Source organism: Aptenodytes forsteri, unplaced genomic scaffold (assembly GCF_000699145.1).
Source record: "Aptenodytes forsteri isolate BGI_AS27 unplaced genomic scaffold, ASM69914v1 Scaffold92, whole genome shotgun sequence".
In the NCBI taxonomy this organism is placed as follows: Eukaryota; Metazoa; Chordata; class Aves; order Sphenisciformes; family Spheniscidae; genus Aptenodytes; species Aptenodytes forsteri.
Window position 1 is genome coordinate 6869188 of NW_008794581.1, and position 15601 is coordinate 6884788.

The 15601-nt window shown below is 35.9% G+C and overlaps 1 protein-coding gene across 1 annotated transcript in view; it reads right to left on the minus strand.

Moving 5' to 3' along the window:
• NDUFS4 (NADH:ubiquinone oxidoreductase subunit S4) overlaps positions 1-15601 on the minus strand; it is a 32094-nt gene that overhangs the window by 9461 nt on the left and 7032 nt on the right. Inside the window, exon 3 of the mRNA XM_009272563.1 lies at positions 777-949. Within this exon, the coding sequence (XP_009270838.1) occupies positions 777-949 (173 nt within the window). The remainder of the gene's footprint in view (positions 1-776; positions 950-15601) is intronic.

Consider the following 15601-nt stretch of genomic DNA (forward strand, 5'->3'; position numbering starts at 1 on the left):
ACTTTTCTGAATATGCCTCAAACAAGACAGCTTCAAATCAAAATTACAATATAGTCAGGAGAATTGCTGGCATTGTCCTCACAGTCTACAGGAATTCTAACCACACTGTAAAATGTAGGTAGTATATTTATATAGGAAAAAAAGAATTAAAAATTAGCTGCATCCAAGATATACTTACATCTCCAAATTATAGCATATTTAGCTGAGATTAGTACTTTCCTGGATTTTGGCGAATTTAAGAGTTCTTACCACTAATATTAGCAACATTGAAACAAAACGTTGTAATATTTTAAATAGGTTTGGTTTTTTGTTTTTTTAAATTAGTTATGGCTCCTCATTTCAGATCTTCAGAATAGTTATAAAGCTTCGTAAAAAAAAAAAAAAAAAACCCACCCAGAGGCTAAGTATTGTTATTTTATGCTTAACCGAATTTAAAAGATACAACTGAGAGCTGAGAAGGATTTACTGCTTCAGGTAACTGAAAACCTTCTTTCCCTGATGCTGCCATACAGTAACATCACCACAAATGTAATCATTTAAATTTCTGATTGTCAACACTTTTTTCAAACTCTTCCAGATGATGTTGTGAGCTAAAATCTGCTTTTAAACATAACAGATCATTAATCATACGACTAACAAACCCAACTGCTTACTGTAAGTACTGTTAAAACACAAGTAGATTTACAGGTAGAAAGGACATTTCAAACTTAAGATTTACATGACTAGTAAGAGCCAAATATAGCAGAAAAGTATTTCCAAATTCAGTAACTACTCACGTAGATGCCCAGCCCATTAAAGGGTTCTCCCAGCGCTCCCTGTTATCAAATTCCATCTTCCATTTCTTTGTATTGTTAACTCCTGCCTGCATTGCATTACGTGCTGGAACAAAAATGTGAACTTTCCTGGTTTTGATGTGCTCATCTGGAACACCAGTTAAAGCAGTGATATCCTATGAAAAACACAACGAAACTTGTTAAAAAAGGGTTCACATAAAAGGCTTGTAAAAAAATATATTTCATGCTTTATTTTTAAAGTTACAAAAAAAGAAAAAAATTGCAGAGAAGTATGTTATGAGTCCAGCTGAATAAAAGTGAAGCTGATACATGTTGGGGCTGCTACCATCCTGCTTCCCCCATCTGAATTAGATTTTGCATGGATTAGTTACCTGAACCTGCTCATCTCCCAGCTACACAACTGCTAGTGCCAGAGGAGGGACAGGACATTCCCTCCCATCCTCCGACCACAGTTGCAAAGTCAGGACTGCTCCAACTTGCACCAGCTAAAGCAAATGCGGAAACGTACAAACTCTTCCTTCTGCCTTAAAGAAAATATTAGAGCACAGACTGAAACATTGACACAGCCTGAAATTCTACATTACGATTAGGAGCTTAAACTTCATTCACCAAAATCCTAGCCAGCCAACTATGTGCTGCAGTGTGCTTTCACTTGGGCTTAAGTCTGTATATAACTAAGAGGCACCAACATCCACACTGACTCAAGAAGCTATGCTTAGTATGAAGGAAAAGGCAGGAGGTTATCTTTTGCACAATAATCTATTGATTGTTTGAGACTGCAGAGCAGGTACTATAATTCAACTCTCTTATTTCTCTAACCATTAGTTATTACATAAAATTGACCCCTTGTTGTGTTTCAAGCTATGAGTATCAGCTTTCGAGAGTCAACTCTTCTGTTGACGTTCAAGATCAAGAGAGGAACATTTTGTAACAGTAACATTCTTCGGTATTTTTGTGAAGGACAAAAGCATTCAGGAGATTCCAACCTTCAAAGAAAAAAAAAAAAGGCTTGTAACATTGTATATAGTCAGATGCCCTCCTCTACTAAGGCTTGGCTTGTGAGCCCTCAACAAATAAACCTAACAAAGATAAAAATTTAAGGATCACAAAAACAGCCTAAAAATATTAACTGACTTTAACAAAGAATAAGATAGGGAAAAACCTCACAAGAATTACTGTGAAAAATTACCCTCAGCAGCATCTGATATAATCAAAGTGAACTTTCTTGCTAAAAACTAAACAGTAATTACATAAAATTAACCTGTCAGTTCACCCTAGTAGAGTAAAGAGTGAAATCAAACATTAAATCCATCTCTAAGGATGCTAAACTACTGCTGTTCCTTACATACTTAAAAGGCCAGTGGGAGCTCCTTGGTCTCCCTCCCCGCCCTCCCCTCCCTGCCCCTCCTCTCTCCAGGAACAAACAGCAAACTGGTAAAAGTCCAAAAAAGTGCAGCAAAACTTTGGGCGTATTGAACTCATCTCACCAGTACTGCCATGACTTGAATTAAAAGTTTAAATAAAACACTGTGGCTTTACATGTCTGTAGCTACTAACTTTATGGGATTTTGTTTTGTGGCAAACTTAAAAGCTCTTGGTGCTGTCACCAGATCGTCCTTTGAAATGAGGCAAGTCTCATTTTCCGTTTTACTTCAGAAAATAAATTTTGGGAGATCAGTCCCTCAAAACTACACAAGGGAGCAAGTTTTAAAGCATTTGACTTGTATTTGCAATTAGAACAGTATGGGAAACAAACAAGCATGCACATTAATTTTCCAACTTCTGACATTTCTATCCAGACTACCAAAATAAACTGTCAAAATATCTTAACAATTCCATTATAAATGCTTTCATTAGGACCAAGTAATGTTTATTTTTAATATGAGTCTAGCAGTGATATGAAAAAGAAACACTACCAGTCACTGGAATGTTGCAGCATGTATGTAAAACACCTCCTGACAGACTGGCATTTCTGACTGCTGAAGCTTAAACCACAGTTTTAGAAGGAAATAGCTTGAAGTTTTCTTATTTGAATTGGCAAACTGCTTTGTTTAACAAAAAGAGTTTTCTACCTGCACTATAAGTTTGGTGGGGCTTCAATGTTTCAGCTTGCCTGTTTATAGGAATAGGGTACTATATTAGCCTTTATTTCTGTATTTAACAAACATGCCTATTGAGAAAATGTAAGAATATTCACAAAAATAAAAGTCTTTCTCCCCTCTGAAATAATCTGCTACATGCCAAAATTCTGGGTTTGTTATCAAATACCTCCAAATATGCAAGCTTCAAAATAGCTCAATATTGTGAATTTTTTTTTAACTATTATTATTCTCAGTAACTCATATGTCCAGTATGAATTTTATGCTTCAGATTTATAGGTTTTTTTAATTGTTCCAGAATTATCTGGAATTATTAAAATAATATACTATGTTAAACAACATTATGGACATATACAATTTCCTCTTTTGAAGCATCTATACCAGAGAATCATAAAAACACTACACATTAGTGCATACAGAACATAATCTAAAAAGAGTATTAAAAACCAGCAAATGCTATATTTATGAGGTAACTGTAGCAAAGAAATGCCTAGACTTGTTCATCTGGACGAAAACAAAACCAAAACCCCAGACAAACCGTAAGTCCCTTCAAGCCATGTTTTTTCGGGCACTCAGTTGGCTCCAAATCAAAGTTATTTCACTAATAATACAGGATTCATCCCATAAAAATCTTTTCAAGGTGAAAACTAAAACCTGCCTACTTTCTGAAACTAAAATATCTACGTGGTGTTGCTAGCTCTCCATATTTCGATTCATTATAGCTAAAGTTTCCATGCCTTCTGGGAATCTAGCAATTGTTTATTGATATCTTCCCCATTTTAAAGCTGGCAATTGAACAGACAGTTGTTAGGACAATGAGTTTCTGGTTTCTGAAGCCCAAGTTGTCCTGACATAAAATCACTGTTTTTGCTTGCTGTAGACATGTAAGTACTGTAGCATAGCTGAGCTGTTGCCAAAGATATGGAATAAAAAGGCTTGGCATCTATCACATACTTGACACCTAAAGAGCACAGAAGCTCTAAAATTCCTATTCCCTGTAGGCGCACTCTTAGTCTAGACAAACTGATTTCTCACACTTTTAAAATGCATTACAACACTCTATTGTGATCATTTCATCCACACAGCTCCAGCTAGTGACAGAAGAACCTGTCCTTTAAGCGACTTTTCAATGGGCTAAAGCTCCCGCTCCAAGATGCCATTAAAACAATGTAATACTTGAAAAGATCTATGCTGCACTGGGTTGAACTCTTTACTGTGTCTTCAATGCTTTGTTCTGAGTTCAAGTTCTCATTGAAACTACCTGTGAACCAACTTTCCAAAACAAAGATGTTTTTGACAGCTGGTTTCACATTACTATCTCTTTTTTTTTTCCTGAAGCATTCCTTACTGAATTTTGCTATATTAGCATATTAAAATATTAGTGAGGTGTTTGGCATTCAAAATTCTAAATAATAAGGTGACAATATAAAAGACTTGAGATTTGAACTGTATAAGTTTGCTTTACTAAAAATTAACAACCCTGCTTCACATTTTTAACACAGGCTATCATCTAAAAGGTGCATTCTGACATTCTGTTTTTCTTAATATACACAGCAGTGGTTTTTTTAACAGCAACCTCTAAATTTTTTTGTAATTCAAAAAAATTAAAATACTCACTTTGAGGCATTTTGGCTCTTGTTGGAATAAGCTGAGAGGGACAAAACACTTTTTTGAACAACCCTGCTTCACATTTTTAACACAGGCTATCATCTAAAAGGTGCATTCTGACATTCTGTTTTTCTTAATATACACAGCAGTGGTTTTTTTAACAGCAACCTCTAAATTTTTTTGTAATTCAAAAAAATTAAAATACTCACTTTGAGGCATTTTGGCTCTTGTTGGAATAAGCTGAGAGGGACAAAACACTTTTTTTAAACAGCAGAAATCACATCAAATTGCTTACAAATGAAGAGGAGGTTTTGTCTTTATTGTAACTTACACTATTTAAGAACACTTGTCATGGTGGAAAGCCTGGTAAAACTGTTCTGGAAAGAGTAGTAAGAAATGATAAGTGTGCTATACAGTAGGGAGAAAAACTGGTTCACAGAGGCAGTGTCAGTGAAAGCAGTATTCGGCATGAAGATGACTTTTAAAGGAAATGAGAATTTCCTTCTAAGTACTCCACTAATAGCACAAATTCCAAAGGGGACAAGAAATGGAACTCTCTAATTCAAGGGAAAGAGACAAAATGATTGAAAGTATCTCTGAAAGCAAGTGTTTTTCAATAGATGGGTCAGGTGTGCATAAAGGTGTCATGTTTCTCCTATGACATTTCTTTCCATGCATAGACAAAAACTGTACATAACCACTATCAACTATGTACTGTTCAGCACTCCCCCCCCTTTTTTTTTAATAAAGGAAACAGGGAACAAGCAATGGGAAGTTGATGTCAAAACACAGAAAAACCTCCCAGCAAGCTTCCAGCAACCACCCAGGATTTAGGGTCTTGCTAGCCGCTCTCTTTTCAATACCAGAATTTCACACATTTCAATGACCATTATGACTTCAAAGAATCAAATTTTCATCATTGTCCGTCATCTGCCGGTTGATTTGTACAAAGGAGTTCTTCTGCATGCACTCCAGACAAAGGGCTCCTTACTTTCGTGGCTATATATCAAGTTTAAAAGTTCTGTTTGTGACAGTTGTGTCTGTGGTAAATTAGGGCAACACTGAAGGAGTGCAGCTGCTCTGCAGGAACCTCCTTTTTGGCGTCATTTCACTTAAATAAAAACTGAATAATTAGCTTCTGCCTTTATTAAACCGCGAAAATGCCACTGGCCTTAGTAATTACTTCCGGTTGCCCCACCTACTTAACCTCAATAGTTTACACTTGTTAGAAAGGAGGGAAAGTAGAAGTTTTCTGTACTTCATAGGAGTTTACAACAGCTTGCTCTCTTCCCCACCCCCAACAACTTTTACCAGACTAAGTGCATAAAATTTTTGCTATAAATTCGTGTTGCAACACACTTTCTTTAGGAGCTGTTATATCAGAGCACAGAACATCTTGCATAATACCCACAAAATAGCTGCTGTGAAAGGAGCTTTTTATTTAGTGTGCTCAGCTGCTTAGGCTGTAAGTCAGGATGAGAACATTTACGTTTCTACACTTCAATACGGTATTTTTGAAACAAATGTAAGAGAACAGAATCTACTATGCAAATTGTAAGTGGAAAAATGGGGCAGAATGAACTAAACATGGTCAGACAACATTTATCTAACAGCTACAGACATAACAAGGGGAAAAAAGCATATTTGCCCTTAGGAAATTCTGTATCACACAGAATACAGTTTTCTTTCAGGCTTCACAATCACTTTGCATTATCACAGTAATCTGTGAACAACATGGTGTTACTCGTAACATGTTCTCCCATTGAACCATCCTACAGAATGATTAATAAAGAAGTTGAGAAAAGCAGTGAAAGAACCGTATTTTAAAAAAGAAAACCAAACATTGTAAACAGGAAACAGGACTGAATAATAATAATAATAATGATTGCATGAAAGCTTCTACTTAAAGAAAATCTCTTTCCATAGGCAGTTTTGCAGAAAACACTACAGAGAAAGTGGATATGGAGAAAAGGATATGCTGAAAAGTGGGTCTAACGGAAGCAGAAATTGTCACATTACTGGAATCAACGTAAGTCCACTATAACACTTTTTAGACTACTGACTGCCATTATGCAAAGGTGTCAGCATCCAGAACAGTCCAACATTTGCAAGTGCTGTTAGCTTCAGCAAACTCTATTCATCAGTTTGTATTTCACAGCTGAGGAGATACTACTCTAACAGCCACAATGGCTAAGCATTCGCTGTTGTCGCAAAAACACCTTGAGAACTTCCCTGTTGTCCCACTGCACAAAGGCTCCACTTTCCCAATGTTTTGCATGCCCAGTATTATTCCATGCTGCTTGCATGAGATACTACAAACATAATGGCATAACACATCCCACACACCTTTAAACCAAAGTCACTTGGATTTGGTCAGAGAGAACACGATGGAAGAGTAAACAGGAATAACTGACTGGACTTCTAAAAATCCCAGGTGCTCTCTGCAAATTGGAACATGACTTCACACCAGTAAGTAGAAAACCACCCCCCCACCAACCTTTCTTTCACATCTTTAAAACACTTTACTTATAGTCTGCATTACATTCTTGAATTTTGTATTCACATTTGTCTCCTGCAAAAGTCATAGAAAGATTGTATTTATAAAATTGATTAATGGTAAAGTTATGGCAAAAGCTGCTGAGTTGTGCTTTTGTTAGTTTAAGCCATAATAGTAAAAATAAAACCAAAAAATCTCAGATTTTGCACCTCTCTGTGCCCTGACAAGCCTCAAAACACAGAGGCATTTTTCTTGATAAACATGCAAAAAATACCTATCATTCAGTCTGCATTCTTGACGGACAGGTAAACAACATTTTACGAATTTAAAAATGAAACATTCGGAACACGAAGTCCCTATTTCAGCACAGACCGATATTTCATGCTCAGTGTAGTTTTTCTGCCAAGAAAGAATCAAAGAGCAAGACAAAATCATTTTTTATTAATAATGTATTTTTTTCCTGTAACAGTATGTCTTAGTTTTGTAAATGTTGTTTGGGAAAATATCATGAAATTAAAGAGAAGAGGAATCAAATATCTGGGTTTACACTTCGCAGTTTCTCCATATGACTGAAATTAAGAAAATCATTATTAAATGGAGGAAAATAGGGGCGGTCAGGGGAGAAGAATATGTTTCATAAAAGTAGATTGATGTTGCTACTAGTAGTCATCAGAGACTTCAGTGCTGTCATGACATTCTTCAAATTGAGGAAATGATAAACAGTGTGCTTATCTCAAACAAGGTGGAAAAAAAGTTGGAATTACTTACAGCAAATCTTGTAAACTACTTTTTCTTGTAACACAGCAAGATTTAGAGAGAACGTATTTTCTAGAACTCATTCAAAGCATATGTAACCAAATCTTTTGCTTATATACCCACACAAGTGGCTGGGTTTTTTTCTTACCTGTGAGGCATTTAAAAATAGTTTTCTACAGCGCACAACTTTCAAGCATTCTGCAAGAACTTCACAATCCTCAGATTAAAAAGTGTGCAAAAAAATCAATTAGTTAAGAACAAGACTACAGCAAAGTTTTTAGACCATAAACTTTCAAATAAAAGGAGAGGCAGCCTTAGTTTACCTGCATTTAGAAAAGGAAAGGGGACAACTAAACAGTTGAAATAATCTGATTCCTCTTAGAATAACTTACAGTTACGGCAACACTCTACTGCTTTACTACCATAAACAACTATTCCTACAGATACTATTTTCTCAGTTGGAAAACAAAAAAAAACAGGCAAGAAGGAGCTTTAAAGGAAAGAAGACGGAAGTACTAGCAGCTAGAGCCCACCTAGAATAGACAGCTTTGTACTGATTCCCCCGATTAGTTCAATTATGTATATTCTATTAAATAAATAGTATATTGTAGTTCACTTGTAGTTCAGTGATGGTATATTCTTTCAAATAAAATTTATTCAGTTTGCAGTTCTGATTATTTATGCTATACTCCTAGCGTAAGTCACAATAAGCAGACTGGCTTGCAAAGCTAAACATAATATTTCAAGAATATCTTGGTGAATTATTAACTAAAGATGACTCTTGAGTTTACAGTCTTAAAATGTAGTTTTGATCATGGACACCCAAAGCCCCAACCAGCAGCTCAGAGTGGGATCTTCCATATCTTAAGTGAGAGCCAAAATTCAGGCTATTCTTGCGCATTGGGAATAATTTCTGTATTTTTTGTCTGTTTCTGATGCCATTTTACTAAAGTCCTTATTTTTAACATTCATTAAAAGTTACCTGTATTTACAAAATAAATCATAAGCATATGACTTAAGTGAATTTTTTAAAGTTACTGTTTTTCAGAAATTCTGTCAGGAACAAGAAAATTAACAGTTCTGATTTGCTTTATGCCCATTTGAAAACCTTACAAAGCTTCCTTTAAATACCCATTAAGAAATTTTCCAAATAAGGCCCACGTAGAGTTCCTAAATACAGGCACCATTTGTTTCATCATCTTCAGTCTTTGGAGGGGAATGGGTCTAATCTAATGTGTGGCTGGGGTGCATTTTCTCAGTTTTGTGGAAAACTCCCATATCAGTTCAAGCTGCAAAAGACCCAAGGGAGCATGACGTTCAGAGCCTAGCAGTGAACTGGGACACTACTTAGACATAAGCAGTGCAGTTGCTGCTGTGAAGCAGGAACACCTTGGCCAATTCATACTCTAATCTGGACAGCAAATATCCTAAGGTCTGAGCTGTTGAGTTCAAATTTGGACGTACAGCAAAGTCTTAAGACTTGATAACTCCAGTAAGATTTCCTATGATGAAGTCGTAAGAAAGATTATCACTACACTGTATGAAACGTCCATTGTGGATTCAGTTTTAACTAGCTAACGATCTCCCTGGGCTGGCAGCTAGAGCAAAGAATACTAATTTTTTTTTTTAAATTTCATTATCATGCATTCTGGTGTTCTTTTCCTTTCACCTCCCAACTACCTATTAATTCCCTATTTAATGGTAGCTGTGAAAGACCATTTAACTTTAAGGGTTAAAATTTAACAAACAATTTAGGCTTTTGTTTATTAAAAAAAGACATTCATCAAAGGTAAGGGTGAAATAAAACACTACTTTTTGCTTTTTAAGTTTAACTTGACAATACTGTCACACTAGTGCATGGTTTGCTACTAAGAACAACATCGAGAAATCCTGAGTTCATGTAAACCAATGCCTGCCTTCATTGTGATGCACATTCTCTATTCTTTACATCTCCTTCATAAAAAAAGTGATTTCTGTAACAGATCTTTGCCACACAGTAACAAGGGGTGTGAGACACAGGGGAGAAAAACAGAAGCAAATCCCCAATCAAGAAATGCAAATTTAGAGAAAAATCTCTGTTGCATGCTTTTTAGAAGAAAAGTTGCATTTAAGAAATTACAGGGAAGCCAGACCTGTTAAAAGCTGTACCCTACCCTAATGCAAGATGTAATGCTTGTTTGTAATATGCATGGACTTTAAAAGTTGAAAGCAAGTGCTAAATAGTGTACATAATTTCCATACACAGCAGGTAGTGAAGCAAGAAAAGAACTGACACCGTTACCCTCGTTAGAGAGATGCACAATAGAGAACTGTTATGCAGTGTTACCATACTGAAGGTCTATGCATCAGGGATGCTGTGGCTATTAACAGCTTAAATGTTCACTGTATTTTGTTAATTAGTGCACACAGCTTTTAAGCCTTAAATGTGTTTTAGAAGGTTCTTTTCTAACAGTAATACAGTCATTATTCCCTGGTGGGGATGGGAAGAGTTGATGGGGCTTCAACTGTTTCAACATCATCAATAAAATACGCAGCTTAATACCACTGGACAAAAATGATTTCTTTAAATTTATCTACATGGTTAGTTAAAATGGAAGCTTTTCTACAATCTCTCTCTAAAAAGGTGAATCATAACTAGAATGTATTAGTGTTACTTCACAAACTGTTTTTAGCTTCTTCTATCTAGACATCTGTCCCTGTAATTTGTGCTTTGGCCTTTATACACTTGGCCTTTAAGGTTATTTATAACACAGAAATCATGGTCTTATACTTCCTGATACAACAGGCAGAAATCAGTCACCAATTAAATTCAGCAATTCAACTTGATACACTACATCTTTCCTTTCAGTTTTCTAATTACTGTGGGGAAAAAAAATCAAAGGAGAGTACAATGTACAATTGTCTTTACTAAACAGTGATAAAAAAGTAAGAGTATGTATTGGAAACAGACATTACAGAAGAAGATATTCAACTTCTGATTTATCAGAGAACCAGAATTAGTTGACCCAAGAATGCTTTCAAATAGAGCAGACTTGGCAACAAAAATGTGGTCCTAAGAAAATGCAACTAAAGAAAAAATACAAAACAGAAGAATAAAGAATAAAATACTAGTGAAAACTACAATTTTAATATTAAAAAAGCTTCTGCCTGGTTAACATGCTACTCAGTGAAAACTTTAAAATATATGATTTATGATGATGATGTTGGCCTATATAGAAAAATACCGTTGTGTATTTTTATACATGAATATATGTGCACATCTATAAAACGAATCTGTAAGGAAAAACTATCCACTTCCTCAGATGTTTCTAATCAGAATTATTCACCGTAGTCTTAATTTTTTTAAAACATCTGCAACATAATTATAACATCTCTAAAAAAATACTGTATTTGGCATGTCTTATCAGCATTTTGTAGAAATTCCTTATAGCTCAGCTTCTCCTCACTTGTTAAGCCAGTTTTCAGGCTAACAGGTAATAGAATAAAAGTTATTTCCCCATCGAGCACAGATTTTCTTTTGCACTAAACGTAAGCCAATGGGCTTTATGGAGTGAAGAGAACTGAGTATGCCAAAAAGATACATAAGAGATTGAGCAATTTCCCTACGGTGCATGCTTCACAGCACAAGAACTAAACTGCATATTAAAACTCTGGATCTGAACATCAGATGCTCTCTCCATGGTCCATGTCCCCACTTAACACAGGTTAACGTTCCTAATTTGAGAAAACAGCCATGACAGTAGTTCAAAAATACCTCATAAACAAGCCGTCAAGAAATGGAAGAGCATCTGGTTCTATTTCATCATTGATCTTCTGAGTAGAAAAAGGTAGCACTGAAGAAGCATCAAGCTCCATTGCAGCATGACCAAGATGTTAAAGGATTCCCACAGGATTACTGGGCTTTCCAGACAAGGAAAGCTTTTCCTTTCTGATTTGATAAAATGATTCAGGTAGAACTTCATGACTAGAAACAGCTTTCAAGACTGTACGTAGAACTTTGTTAGTTAGCCTAGGATTTGTGTCTTAAATCTACAACTTAGATATACTACAAAAATGCAGAAAGACACATTTGATTGAACAGAAAAGCAAGCACTCTACAAGGAATTGTTTATTCACTATTCCTGACAGGACAAGAAGAATTCCTGTCATCTACAGAAATATTTCATAACAGGAGATACTAACTTAGGTGTTTTAGAAAAGGTTCAGATAATGGTATTGTTTTATGAGAACATGAAAATACTATCTAGTCTTTAAACTGCTAAACAAAATAGCTCCAAAAATGAAGTTACTTCTTACTCTTGTTGATTACTGGACTGTATCAATGGCCTACTTTTATTCTTTCTAGCAGATTAGAAACATTGCTTGCATATTTAGACTTACAAAACCAAACAAGTATTTGCATGTTGAATAACCCTTTGGAAGCCAGACAAACTAAACATGGTACAATGATGCTCCTTTAATTTGTTCTGAGCAGCCATCATAGCAAGCTCTTCAAAACCAGTGTTCTTTGATAGAAAATGAAATACTATGTAATAAAACAAAACAAAAAAAATCGCCTGCATACCCTTCAAAGAGACATATTCTTTGACCCAGTGCTCCAGACTAAAGCCTTGAAATTTTTGCACAAGAATGCTGCACAAAGGAAGCCCAGACAAAACAGACACTCGAGATGTTAGAAGGTTGTGTAACCTCAATCTCAGACACTCCTCCTTCCAATACCCAGCAGAGATAGCACTACCATGCACCAAAAGAAAAGGCTCTCAGACAAAGAAATCCAAATTCTTCACCCTATCCTAAAACGAAAATAAACCTACATCGGGATGAGAGTGCAATTGCTCTCATTGATACAACTGTGTACCACTTTATGTGAGGTTCTGGGCTACTTACAAAATGTGTAGTTTTCTAAACTGAAAAACGAAATTATCTCAAGCTGAAATTTAGTAATACAGCAGTATCTATTGCTCTCAGAAGACAACTAAAGGTGATGGCAATTTCTTTACTTGCACTGTCAGAGCTACAGAAAGCTGCTTTATCATGGGGAATAACTTGTTGCCCGCAGACATTCTTACAGAAAGCTCTTTATAGGTATCCAGCCAACCAGGTTTTCCAAACCACCGCAAGCTTCATCGAACTACAACTGCTTACAAAAACAAGTTGTAGCAAGCAGTATAGGCTGAATTGAGCTACAATATTCCAACTGAAGAGGGATTTAATTGCCAAACACCAAAATATACTGAATTTGCAGTACTGAAAATGCATACATAGCTAGATAATCTGGTAACTACACACACACCTACACTTGAGCGTGTACTGTATCTAAGACCAAATAACTAGCAGGCAAAACTGTAAAGAAGAAACTGCCAAATTATTTAAATTAAAAACAAAAAAAAAAATCACTGTTTAGAAATAAATATATGCTCTGGCAGAACAGTGTGCTGCACATGAAGTGAGAAGGATTATTACCATCTCCAAAATCATTAAAACCTTTAAATATTAAATTTCACATTAGCTGCTTTGACAAAGTTATCCAAGACAGTTTTTTCCTCCCCAGAGCAGTATTTCTTAGTCCTCACTGGGGAAAAAAAAAGAAAAAAGAAAAAGAACTTTTTAATAGATTATGTTTTGCAGCAAAAACACAGAGTCACAAATAAACTATCAGTGACCACAAAAAGTAAAGACCTTTAAGCATTTAACTCTATGCAAGTCCACTCTTAAGTTAGGCACTTTTATTAAAGTAGGTGTATATGTATTTTTTCTTGCAAACAGTCTTCTCTTTTGAATATTTCACTGTTATTGAAAGAATGCATTCGGTTTTGAAATAAATCTAGAATGTGGTTTTATACCTTAAACACCTTCTACACTGGAAACCAGTATCAAGTGTTAAACATCACAACTGCAGATGACCGAATGCAAACAAAACACTAAGTATTGCATATGAAATGAAATGAGAAGACAAGACACGCTGTATTAAATATTTTATAAATCACGAGCAAACAACTTTTATCTTGAATCACAAGTACAACACAGTTCAAATAAGCTGGTCACCTGTTTAGTTGACACAACTGTGAGGGAAGAAAGTACTTCTCCAAACCACAGACTTCATATACAAGAACATTTTGCCCAAAGCTAGAAACTTTCTCAAAACACATCTGCAAAGTAAAGGGTGGAAAAACCACTTTTATTAACCCTATTTTACAGAACAGGTTTATTAATTTTTATTCCTTTTTCATTGTTCTGAAGCAAAATGCAAGCTGCTGCTCTAATTGAGAGAAAAAAATAAACAGAAGGAATACAACCTACAAGAGAAAAATTTGGGGCTAGGGGGAGGGAACGGGTAATTCTTTCTTACACCCCCCCCCCCCCCCCCCCCCCCCACCCTTTTCATCCTGGTACTTTGTACCCTTTGAATATGACAGCTCCCTATCACAGAGCCATACATATAAGGCACACAAAAATTTGTAAGTTACATTCCTCATCTAAAGAGGAATGATGTCCTGAACTGAATCCTTGCTGGTAACCAGTTGAATAAATATACCAGTTGAATAAATATTGCAGCTAGAGTGGATTAAATGAAGAAAAGATTACTCTAAATTCTTTTATCCCATTAAGTTACTTTGGGAACAGCTTGAAGTAACCCTCAAGGAATAACCCACAAGGGGTTAACAGCATTTTGAAAAACCAAAACATAGAACATCCACTATATCCTTGTTATCTAACACAGTGGTAATGCTTAGAGAATTCTTGGCTGAAGAGTAGTTTCAAGAAAAGGAAATCTAGTAAGCCTGTGGTTAATAAATGCATACTTTGCCAAGTGTTTCTCTTCACTGAGTTGCAAAAACAGCTCCTATATAGTCTTCAAATGCAATGTCACACTGTCTCGCACGTAATTTTACAACACATCACTGCTTTGGTTTTCAGAGTAAAGTACATTATATACTCTTGGTTCTTGGAAAAGGCTGCTAGCAATGATCACACTTTAAAAAGCATGTTAAAGCTTGATTTGCTATGTCCTTTGTTTCACAGCACTGTAGACTTTCAGATTGAGATCTGAAGAAGTTTCATCATTCCAGGCTATTTTTCACTTGTTTGTATATTTTATTTTGAGCTGCAGTATTATCACTGTTTATCATAGTAAAGTCTATACTTCTCTAATCAAACCAAGATTATACAATTTCACTAAATTTCTAAGCCTTGCCAAAGTTGGGATTTGGGTGAAGGTGAACAAACTATGACTCAATCCTGGAAACACTGTGTGATGTTTGCTAATAATGCAGTCTTCTAGAAAAAAATGAACTGGAGTTTTTCCACAACTTTTTTGCTAAAGAGGTTCATGTTCTGAGAATCCTATTAATATACTGCTACTCTTGGATTATCCAGTAGTAAACACTTACAACAGACACTAACTGCTACCTCTGGACAGCCAAGAGGAAACTCCTGAGATTGATACTGATTTCACCATAGTTATTAGAATCATAGTATCATTTAGGTTGGAAAAGACCCTTAAGATCATCAAGTCCAACCATAAACCTAATGCTGCCAAGTCCACCACGAAACCATGTCCCTAAGTGCCACATCTACTCATCTTTTAAATACCTCCAGGGATGGGGACTCCACCACTTCCCTGGGCAGCCTGGTCCAATGCTTGACAACCCTTTCGGTGAAGAAATTTTTCCTAATATCCACCCCATTTCCTCTTGTCCTATCACTTGCTACTTGGGAGAAGAGACCAACACCCACCTCGCTACAACCTCCTTTCAGGGAGTTGTAGAGAGCGATAAGGTCTCCCCTCAGGCTCCTCTTCTCCAGACTGAACGACCCCGGTTCCCTCAGCTGCCTCCTCAGCAGGC